Source organism: Cervus canadensis, chromosome 7 (assembly GCF_019320065.1).
Source record: "Cervus canadensis isolate Bull #8, Minnesota chromosome 7, ASM1932006v1, whole genome shotgun sequence".
NCBI classification, from domain to species: Eukaryota; Metazoa; Chordata; class Mammalia; order Artiodactyla; family Cervidae; genus Cervus; species Cervus canadensis.
In genome coordinates this window covers 47,966,419-47,978,576 of record NC_057392.1, presented here as the reverse complement: position 1 = coordinate 47,978,576, position 12,158 = coordinate 47,966,419, and the positions used below count along the sequence as shown (strand labels likewise).

The 12,158-nt window shown below is 35.5% G+C and overlaps 1 protein-coding gene and 1 pseudogene across 12 annotated transcripts in view; one reads left to right on the top strand and one right to left on the bottom strand.

Annotated features, from left to right (window-relative positions):
• The window catches only part of DLG1 (discs large MAGUK scaffold protein 1), a 261,150-nt gene that overhangs the window by 188,243 nt on the left and 60,749 nt on the right, over nucleotides 1–12,158 (top strand). For all 12 annotated transcript variants that reach the window (XM_043473294.1, XM_043473302.1, XM_043473301.1 and 9 more), the window contains one exon: nucleotides 11,602–11,704. In XM_043473294.1, the coding sequence (XP_043329229.1) occupies nucleotides 11,602–11,704 (103 nt within the window). The remainder of the gene's footprint in view (nucleotides 1–11,601; nucleotides 11,705–12,158) is intronic.
• Nucleotides 4,606–7,613, bottom strand: LOC122445125 (annotated as a pseudogene).

The window sequence follows — 12,158 nt, the reverse complement described above, 5'->3', positions numbered from 1 at the left end:
TACAGCTCTTTTTTGTTTTAGTTGTTCTCAGATCTTGGTATAACTAGTTGATACTTGAATGAACCTCTTGGAAATTTGAGTTTTCAAATTGGCAATGGTACTGCAATTGTAGAAAATATATTAGTAAGCAATGCAAGTAAATGGAAATCGCTCTCAAATGTTTCAGACTACAGCAACTAAAATAGCATAATACTACCCAAAATAGGCTGAGCGCCGTAAAATTGATGCTTTTGAACTGTGGTGTTGGAGAAGACTCTTGAGAGTCCCTTGGACTGCAAGGAGATCCACCCAGTCCATCCTAAAGGAGATCAGTCCTGGGTGTTCATTGGAAGGACTGATGCTGAAGCTGAAACTCTAGTACTTTGGCCACGTTATGCGAAGAATTGACTCAGTGGAAAAGACCCTGATGCTGGGAGGGATTGGGGGCAGGAGGAGAAGGGGACAACAGAGGATGAGATGGCTGGATGGCATCACCGACTAGATGGACATGAGTTTGAGTAAACTCGGAAGTTGGTGATGGACAGGGAGGCCTGGTGTGCTGCAATTCATGGGGTCTCAAAGAGTCAGACACGACTGAGTGACTGAACTGAACTGAACCCAGAATAATGATTATTGAAACAGATTTTAAAGCAGAAACACACCTTAGTTACATGGTTATAATATTGAGCACCTTAAGAGACCATCACTCTTATCATAACAACCAAAACAATCTGGATAAGTTTATAAAAACTGTAAACTCAGCAAAGAACTGAGGATTCAAAGTGACCTAAGTAAATTGACTTCCAGACAGTAAGTAGCCCTTCATGGAGAACACAGTGGCAGCTCCTCCTTAGAGAGTGGTGGGGGAGAGAGAAGGATTAGACAGATACAGGAAGAAATCAGCCAAAACTTTACCCAACATGTAATGGCCTCAGTGGACTGGTGAAACTGATAAAAATTCTAGGAAGTCACAGAGCAAGTCTGTACCTACCTCCCTTCTCTTTTTCACGGGTCTTCACCAAGAACTTGGCGCTTCTAAACCAAAGGTTTGGAAGCAACAGAGAATTAAGAGAAAATTATTACTGAGTCACACAGAGCATCCCAACGTACAAGGCACCTGCCAATAAAGACAGGACCTTGAGATGAAGATCTGTGAAAACCAACCTCAGCAATTCTATACTTCGCACTGCTCAGGACCAAGAGTAGGAGGACATCTTTGCAACCCTGAGGCAGACTGCAGTTTCTTGGACAAGATGTATTAAACACTAAGTGTTAAAAAAAAAAAAAGGTGTATTTAAGAAACCAAGTAGGCAAGCCATACAGTAGGAGAAAAATATGCTCAGTACATATATCACACAAAAAACTCATATCCAGAATATATAAATATCTCCCACAAAGAAGCAATGAAAGATGAGTAAATTTTAAAACAAGCAAAAGACTTAAAACAGATATTTTACAAAACAAGTTGTATAAATAGCCTATAAACACATGGAACGGTACTTAACATTAGGCATCAGGGCAATGCAAAAATACAGTGAATAAGCAGGTTTAGAGGAATTTGGGAACAATGTCCCTTTTCTATATCTTGATTGTGGCAGTGGCTATACAATATATACAGTTGTCAAAACTCTTACCTGTAAACTAAAAAAGATTATTGAATGTAAATTGTACCTAAATAAAAATGTTTTTAAAGCCATAATGAAGTCCTATATCTTATCCAGTTGAATGACTAGAAGGGAAAAAAAATGATGGCAGCAAGCATTGGCAAGAATGTGGGGCAGTTCTTATTCATTACTGGTAGATATGTAAAACTATACAACTGCTGCAAGAACTTCTGACGAAGTCTTAAAGAAATTAAACATACATCTAACCTTATCACCCACATTTTACCTAAGAAATCTTATGTTTACAGAAACACTGTAATAGGAATGTTCATAACAGCTTATTCATAATGACACTCAAGCAACACAGATGACACGAGAAAACATTGTGTTGAGTAAAAATAGAATGCACCACAAAAATACATACTGTATTTTAAGTAACGTAATTATTATAAGATAATTTTATAAGATTATAAGATAACCATGAGCAGGCAACGTAATTTATACTGATAAGTCAGAACGTGGTTGCTGGTAATTGTATTGACTCCCATAAAGAGGCATAATGGAGATTTCTGGTTGGTAGGTGGAAAAGTTATACAGTTGTCAAAAGTCCTTCCAGCTGAACTGTTTAAATTTGTACATTTTATTGCTTATAAGTTTTACTGTAATTCAAACTTTAAAAATGACTTACAGTGTTGTTCATATTAGTGGTAAGGAGTGAATCTTTTAAGAAATAAATGTTGGGCAAACTAGCTAGTTATTGGTGGAATAAAATTAGCTTAGAGCCTCACTTCACACCTTGTGTCAAAATAAATTCTCAGTTGGCTTAAGAGTTAAGTGTGAAAAACTCAAAACAAAAATAGATGTTTTGTAAATTTCCATGTGGAACTGTTTATATGGGTTACTAACACACAGCTAGAATATGTTAGACTGACCAACCAACACAGCCTGCTTCACTCAGGACTTTTCCAGTTTTAGTGCTGAAAGCCCCAGGTCTGGAAACCGCTCTAGTCTCAGTTGTAAAACTGAAAAGTCTCAACAGTCCCAACCACTTGCTTGCCCTAATATTACTATAAGTTATATACAGCTTTCTGTTTGGCAGTACGCATCAGTAATCTTAAAATTTGAATGGTTACTAACTTCTGTAGGGAAATAGCCTAAGAAAAATAGGAAAGACATTAGGATAAAGAGAAAAACATGAGAAAATATACTAAAAACTAAAAAACTATGGGACACTTGTTTAAGTACCTCTTTACATAAAATTTAGCTATTTTCAATCTTCAATTTGCTGTAGGTCACCCCAAGGCCTTATTAAAAAACAAATTCCTGGATTCCATTCGCAAAGTTTCTGATGCAGTATGACTTAGGTAGGATCTGAAAATATGTATATCTAACAAGTTTCCATGAGATACTGATGTTGCTGCTCCTGTGTTATTATGCCCTTGTTATTAATGTTCTTAATGATAACCCACATTACTGAGAAAAGTATAAAGAAGTTATTTGGGAAGTGAGAAAATAAGTAATGATTTCTATAAAATAATTCCCTTTGATATATTTAATGTTGTTGAAGACAGAAGCTTTTGAAATTAGGATTTATTACAGATGTTGAACACTACATTTTCTACTATGATGTAAATGGAGGTATTACTAGTATTTCCAATGATGCCAAGAATAGACGAGAACATAGTTGATATGCACTGAAAATTTAGAATCATGGAAAGTGACCCAAAAGACTTCAACAGAAATGCTGTCCTCCATAAAAGCAATGAGAAAAGTGGCCAGAATTGTTAAAATAAACTTTTTAGAACTCTGGAAATTAACCAAAGACTGACAGCAATTCAGGAAGTATTTCCTCAAGAAGAGCGGGGAAAAAAATGCTGAATTTCCCTGAGAGTGAGGTTTGTGGAGTTTTTATTGAGTTTTATCAGTTTTAATTTCCCTGCCTCCCTATTACCATGTTAGACTTGAAAAATAGCCAAAATTTATGGTGAAAACTGGTGGCCTAAGCCAGTAAAGAAAGCAAAATGGTGGTAAAATCTTAATAGTTTCCTTTCCAAAGAACTGTTATAATTTGACCTGTCTGGTGGTTTTTGGAACACCTTATTTTAAAGGTTCTCTGTATTTGACCTGATTCAAAGCTCCACCAATGCAAAAGCCTTTTCCCCTGGGGTAAGTGTCAAAATAATTACAGGCATATTATGGCTTCCTGAGACATTACATAACATTTGGGGCAGACAGTAGACTAATCGAAAACTTAAAAGGAAAAACTAGGGAGAAACCTCCATGGGGCCTTTGAAAAGCTCTTATCCCTTGGAATCTAGGAGGACACATACATGTCCTGGACTGTGTGCCTGCTCAGGAAAGACCTGAAAAGGCCCTAAACACTCACTTCTGGCTGATTATGGGGCTCTGTGCACAAAGGAAGTGAAGATTAAGGCAGAATTATCAATTATCTGACTGTTTTTTGTTGTTGTTGTTAAAAGTTAAAGCATTTTTGTTTTTAATTTATACAATTAAATTTAATAAATTTAATTAAATTAAATAGATAAATTTAATTGTTTTTAATTTATACAATTCAGTTATCACAAGAATTGTAAAGAAAAAGAGAATATCAGAATGGAACTGGATAGATGTTTTCATGCTATAGCTAAGAATAAACAGTGTTCCTACATATTATGGTTAATGAGCACATTATCAGTATAACAGTGAATTGTGGTTATTTAAAAATATGTAGACCATAATCTGTGCTTTAGAAATAACTGTATATAGTATTATAAGCTGAAAAGACTTCAAAAGAATACCAAATATACACCTGTGTATAAGAATTCAGAAAAGGCTGCATTCTGTAAAGTCAATCAGTTGTATTAAAAATGACACAAATTCAAAACAAGATGCATATTATATAAAAAAGGACTTTGTAAGACTTGCTTACTGCATTAAATCCATAGTTGAATCCACGAAATTTCCTTTTAATTATCATTTAGACAGAAGCATGCAATAGTTTAGGATCTACTTCGAGTCTTCCCCAAATCCACTAAGGCTACATATTCTCTCTTCAGGAGCTAAGCAGGTATTCGGGTAGCTGCTTCCTCCTCTGCATCCACTCGGTTTGCGTTAATTTCTGCAAGTGTTCGGCCAAACCGTGCCCATTCATCATTTCAGGGGACAGCAATCTCTCTCACATCATATATAACAATCTGTCCTTCAGAATCACCCACAGCAATCTCTCTTCCAGAATGGGTTCATCTTTCACGATTAAGAGCAGGATTACCTTCCACAGAAATGCTTGCAGTTGGCACCTCTATGCCATTATTGAGATTCCATAAATCCAGCCTACCCATGCCATCCACACAGGCAAACAGGGCTGGGTGAGTGGGTGACCACATAACATCATAAACATAGTCTGAATTATCTTCAAATGAGTACAAAGACTTGTTATTCTTAGTTGTCCAAAGTTTTACTGTCCAGTCAAATGATGAAGTGACAAAAAGATGTGAGAAGTCTACTGCTCCAACAGCTGAATGACAGTGAATGCCAGTAATTGGTCCTGATGTCCCTCGAACATCTCACTGATTCCAGCTTTGCTGCCATGGCGACATGCTGTGTACACAGAACCTTCCTCACCTCCAACAACAAAGTTGTTGACATCTCCAACAGGGAAGGACATAGATGTCACAGCGACTGCCTTTGACTGTTTATGAACCAATTCCATGCTATCCTGTGGATGGGGAAGCATGTCCAGACTCCATGAACAAATTTTTTCATCAGTAGAGATACTAATCAGATTGTCAGCATTCTGTGTCCCAACGTTTACACAATATACAGGATGTGTGTGTGCTGCAGCTGCAGCGGAGTTCTCTGCCCGGGAGTTCTTTTATTGCTATGGTTATCCCACAGCACAATTTGGCCTGAATATGTACCACCCACAACCAGATTTGGATGAAATTTTGCAAACGTAGCAGACATAACGGCTGACTGGCAGTGAAACACATACTCTGGAGTAGTTATTTTGTATTTCATATTCCATACAAGGGCCACACCGTCAGGCTCATGAGGAGCATCTTCATTGTTGTTATAGGAAGCCACCAGTAATTCTGGATATTGAGATGACCAATCCAAACAACTAACAACCTAATGCTTTGACCAACGTTCATCAAAAAATTGTTGATTTAATGACCGTTTAGCACCTGCTTGAATCTCTCCTCCTTTGTCTTCCAAATCTCTTCCACTGTAGTCAAAGAAGATATTAATCTGCTCTGAAAGAGCTCTTTCTACAATTCTTGTGGAATGGTCAAAGAAACTTAAAAATTCCTCAGAGTACAAGATTTGCTGCTTTTCTTCTTCAGTCAGCTCATGAGGAGGAGCTTTACTATCACTTTCTTCATCTTTCTTGAAAGTTTTCTCTTCCTCAGGTTCAATAGGTGGTTTAGGAGTCACCACATCATCTTTTCTTCTTCATCTTCTTTGGGTTGAGCCATAACTGGAGTCTGAGTTTCCTTTGTGTATGTTACAGTTTCATGAGGAGGAAAGTCAACTTGTGTAATTTTAGCCATTCCAAGTTTAATAGGTCCTCATCTAGATCCCACTGCGCCATCTCCAGAGTCCTGGCTCCCAGGTTCGCTTGGTGTGCTCACAGATTTGGAGGGTGGAGACATAGGAAGAGGGACAATGGGGGATTCTGCAGTTAGACCCATGCTTTGAAGCAATGCTTCAGCTTCTTTTTTTTTTTCCAAGATCTGATTCTTCTTGCACAGGAACAACTGCTTCCTTCTTCTGATCAGTTTCCTTTTTCTTTCTTTCTTCTTCTTTCCTCTTTTCCTCTCTGATTTGAGCCAACTGCTGCTTCTTATGTTCCAACTCTGCCTTTAATTCACTTTTGTAAGACGTGTTTGCAACCTGGATAGAGCAGTAGCCGAGAGATGAGACAAAGACTCCACCCAAGGACTCGAAGTGTTTCCCCCTTTGCCGAAACTGGAAGACTAAGCCTGATAGCCTGGGGCTGGCTAAGCAAACCACCTAACTGATTGTTGAAGGCATTACCCAATATGTACACAGAGGCCTTCAGCAAAGGGTCTGGCATTTAAGGAAGTCTGTGTCCAATCATTAACTAACCACTCTGCTAATCAGACAGAGACATCAGTGGCACCTTTAACAAAATATAAACCTTACAGAATTTAGAAAAGTCCCCAAATGACTACCATAACAAACAGCAGTAATAACAAGTCCTGGATAGGAAATCTGATTTCCAAAATTGCTGTTTATTTTTTTAAATGTCCAGTTTTCAACAAAACAAGAAAACATGTGGGGGAAAAACAGTCAGTAGAAACTGTCCCTAAGGAAGCCCAAAATTAGACTACTAGATAAAGATTTTTAAAAGAGATATTTTAAATATGTTTGAAGAACTAAAGGAAACTATATCTACAGAATGAAGGGAAAATATAGGAACAATATCTCACCAAGTAGAATATGTCAATAAAGAGATTACTTAATAAAAAAGAAACAAATTTTGGTGTAGAAAAGTACAGTAACTGAAATCAGGAAAAAAAAGTCCTCTTTGTCAAGCTCAACAGCAGATTTGACCTGGCAAAAGAAAGAATCCACAGACTTTGAAGATATGTCTATTAAGATACCTGGGCTAAAGAACAGAAAGAAAAAAGAATTAAGAAAAATTAACAGAGCCTCAAAGACTTGTGGGGATGCCATCAAATGTACCAGTATATGCAAAATAAAGTCAGGATGACAGGAGAGAAAGGGACAGAAAGGATATTTGAATAAATAAATAGCAAAAATCTTCCCATATTTAATGAAAGCATTGTGCACATCTAGGAAGCTCAGTGAACTACAAGTAGAATAAACTTGAAGAGATCCATACCACAGATATGTTAATATCATAATCAAATATCAAAAGACAAAGAACCCTGTAAGCAAAGAGAAAAGACTTACTATATACAGGGACTCCTCAGTAAGATTAACAGCTAATTTCTTGTCAAAAACCATGGAGGCCAGAAAGCACTTCTGAAAGAAAAAAGCCATTGTCCAAGGATTTTATACCCAATCAAACTATCCTTCAGAAATGGAGAATAAATCCCAGTGCTAGGTAAACAAAACCTAAGGGAAGCTAATCTCCCTAAGTTCTGTTATAGGCAGTAAACCCAAGAAATACTAAAGAGAATCCTTCAGACTAAAAAGAGACATTAGAGAGTAACCCAAATCCATGTGAATAAATAAAGAATACTGTTAAAAGTACATAGGTAAATATAAAACAACATAAGTGTATTTTTTGTTTGTAGTGCTTTCCTCCTGTATAATTTAAACAATGATTAAATAAAGCAATAATTTTAGGTTTCTGTTGACGGGCACACATTGTTTAAAAATGTAACTTATATGACAAGGGTATCACAAGAGATATATTAGAGCAGAGTTTTTATTTACTATTGAAACTAAGTTGGTATTAATCCAAAGTAAATGGTTATACAATGTTAATTACAATCTATGAAAACCACTAAGAAAATAACTCATATTTTTATATATATGATTTTTAAAGGATATTAGAATAGTACACTGGAAAATATCTATTTCACAAAGATGTTAGTAATAGAGAAATAGACAAGCAAAAAAAGGCATAAGGTGTGAAGAAAACAAATAGTAAAATGGATGACATAAATCTTTTCTGTTCAATAATGCATTGAAGGTAAATGCGTTAAATACTCCAATTAAAAGACAGATATTAACAGGATAGATGAAAAAAGAATCAACTATATACTTTCCACAGAAGACACACTTTAGATTCAATCTTTGTTGAAAATAAAATGTTGGGAAAGATATGCTATGCAAACAGTAACCAAGAAACACACTGAGTGACTATACAAATATCAGACAAAGTAGACTTTAATACAAAAATTGTTATTAAAAATCAAAGGACATTTTATATTTATCATATAGATTAAACATGATATATAGTTGTATATGGGCTTCCAGGTGGCACTAGTGGTAAAGAATCCACCTGCCAGTAGGAAATGCAAGAGACTTGGGTTCAATCCCTGGGTCTAGAAGATCGCTTGGTGGAGGGCACAGCAACCTACTCCAGTATTCTTGCCTAGAGAATCCCATGGACAGAGGAGCCTGGTGGGCTACAGTCTGTAGGATTGCAAAGAATCAGACATGACTGTGTAATTGCTGATACATTTCTAGAAAGAAGTAAACCATTGAAATTTTGATTCAAGAAGAAATAGAAACTATAACTATAGATCTTTAACAGTTAAGGGTTGAACTGATAATCATAACCTCCCACAAAGGAAAAAGCCCATTGCCAGATGGCCTCACTAGTGCAATCTATGAAATGTTTTAAGAATTATTGACACTAGTCATTCACAAACTCTTCCCAAAAAAGGTAATGGGTGTGAAGGACCCTTCCCAACTCATTGTACAAGGTCAATTCATTCTTGTATCAAACCAAAGATATCACAAGAAGAAAAAATTCAATATCCCTTATGAATTTATATGTAAAAATCCTCAACAAAATAGCCACATGGATTCAATAGTATAAGAAAGGATTGTACACAAGCATTAAAAAAGAATTATATACTATAACCAAGTGGAATTTATCCAAGGATTGTATAGCTGGTTCAACATAGGAATGCCGAACAAAGGAAGACATCATGTTAACAGGGCTAAGGATATAAACTATCTTATGACTATCTCAACAGAATAATCTCTTGTCAGAAACCACCACCTTTACATCATAAAAACACCAAACAAATTAGGAATAGTACAAAACTTTCCTCAACCTGATAAAGTGTGTCTATGAAAAACTGATAGCCTTTGTATTAATAACACTAAATGCTGAAACACTGAAAGCTTTCCCTCTAAGATCAGGAACAAGGGTGTCCACTCTTGCCACTTTTATTCAACCTTGTACTGGAGCTTCTATAATGGGCAGTTAGGAAGAAGAAAAATATATGTTATTTGCAGACTCTATGATCTTATATACAGTAGATCTTATGAGATCCAAAAAATCAAAAATAATAAACAAACTCAGCACATTTGCAGGACAGAGAGTCACTATACAAGAAACAGCTGTGTTTCTGTATACCAGCATTGAACAACCTGAAAGTGAAATTAAGAAAACAGTTCTATTTACAGTAGTATCAAAAAGAATAAAATTAACTATAGATAAAATATGGAATATCCATACATGGAGTATATGATTCAGCTATAATAAGCAATGATGTACTAAATCAAGGATGAGCTGTGGAAACAAGCTAAGTAAAGAAGCCAAACAAAAATAGCCACATATTATTTCTTTTATTTTAAATGTACAGAACAGACAAATTCTTAGAAAGTAGAGTAGGGGTTGCCAGGGTCTAAGAGGAGAGGGAAGAGGGGAAAGAATGCTAATAGGTAGTGGGGTTTGAGGGAGCTGATGAAAATGTTTTGGATCTAAAGCATGGTAATGATTGTAATACTTGTGAATGTGCTGAAAACCACAAAAACACTAAACTTGAAAAATGTCGATTTTATATAAATTATACCTCCATATTTTTAAGTGGTGGGTTTTTTTTCTTTTAATGACCTTAAGTCTGTTTACACTGTGTGTGCTTCTCAGTACCAAGATTTCTTCTAAAATGTCCTTGATAATGTTTTACATTAAAATGTTTGGCATTATTTAGGAACATTTGAAATTTGTAGTCTTGTTAACAAATTATTCTGTTTTGAATCTATATTGGTTGTCTTCAGATTTTTTCTGTAGCCAAAGGCTTTGATGCTAGGAAATAATTATAATTAAAAACTATAATATTTTCTACAACAATCTTTGAAAGTTTGTCTACCTTTTATATTTCTTCTCTAATTTTTTCTGCTAGAATTAGGATTTTATGTTCAATGTAAAGCTATTTATACATTGTGTTGAGTTTTTTATGGCCTTTAGCTAGAGATATTCTCTAATAAAACCATGATACGTTACATTCGTTTAGATTAAGGTTTTCGCGTCTTGATTTTCATTCGAAAGGTGTATGCACTTGTTAACTAGTTACATAGTGATATCCTTTATAGATAATATAAAACATCAGGTCTTCACTGTTTTAAATGTTCTTTAAATGTCCCAGAAATTTCTGGGCTATAGTCAAATTTTACAAAATTGGTGTGTAACTTTTAACAAGTTTTGGAAGAGATTTTGAGGAAACAAGCTTTCATATAAAAATTGCATGATAGTTTCTCTTCCTTCCCAAAAGTATTCATTAAAGGTCCCAAACATTGCTGTATTATATTCATTGATAGTTCTTAGGGGGGAAGGCCAACTTAAATATTTAAATTAGTTACATTTAAGTCTAATGCTCACATCAATGTCCTGTTAAGTTTTTCTTGTAGTGTAAAAGTTTCAGTCACTAAAGGTAGAGTACTGTGCAGTGTACTAGGTACTGGCAGCCTTTCAGAAAGAAGAATTTAATTGCCTATTCTTCTAGAGTGGGATTGATCACCTCACCCAAGGAAGGTCCCCATATTAAAAAAGAAAAGAATGTCTTTTTGCTCATTTAGTAACATTATTGTATTTAATGTCAGTCTGTGAGATCTGAGCTCTTTTAATACTTGAAGTTCTTGCTTTCCAGTTACTCTTAAAGAATAGAAGGTTTAGTTTAGGAAAGGAAGGAAGAGAACTGAAATTGAGATTAATAATAGTGAAAATATGGCAGAAATGTACAAAATGATGACACTTTTGATTTTTCAGGTTGCCAAATTAAGGAACATTTCTCAAGAGATTGATAGACAGCCTTCTAGAAACCTAGGGGGAAATGTTTTGGTTTTGTTCACTTGACAGTGAACATAGTATTTTTAGTGAATAAAATTGTTTTGAATGATAGTAGTCTTGTTTTACTGTGCAATTTATTTTTAGTAAATCAAAACAAGAAAATATTTAGTCATAAAATAATTTTTTTAATCTATGCCTTCTTAACAAACAGGCTATTATGATTTCTGATTAGTGTGATGGTTTTCTTTTGAATTTAATATTTGATTTGATTTACAGGTAAACAGTGTTGACCTCAGAACTGCCAGCCATGAGCAGGCAGCAGCTGCTTTAAAAAATGCTGGCCAGGCTGTCACAATTGTTGCACAGTACCGACCTGAAGGTAATAAATTCTTGTTGTCTGTTTTTATTTTTTATTTCAGTTTTTAGAAGTCCTCCTCTTAATGTTTAACTTCCAAAGCTTAGCTTTCTTTTTGTGTTTTTGTCTGATTCATTAATCTGTTACTTTTTCGTTGCTGTTACTGTTTAGTCACTAAGTCATGTCCAACTCTTGCAGCCCCATGGACTGTAGCCTGCAAGGTCTTCTGTCCATGGGATTTCCTAAGCAAGAAAACTGGAGTCGGTTGCCATTTCTTTCTCAAGGGGACCGTCCCGACCCAGGGATTGAACCCACATCTCCTGCATTGACAGGAGGATTCTTTTCCACTGAGTCACCAGGGAAACCCTGTTATTTGTTTACTTAGAATCTGATTCACCATCCAGATCAACGTGCTTTTGAATAGACCATAGGAACTTGTATCTGCCAACTCTTTGAATATCTCATCATTATTTGGATT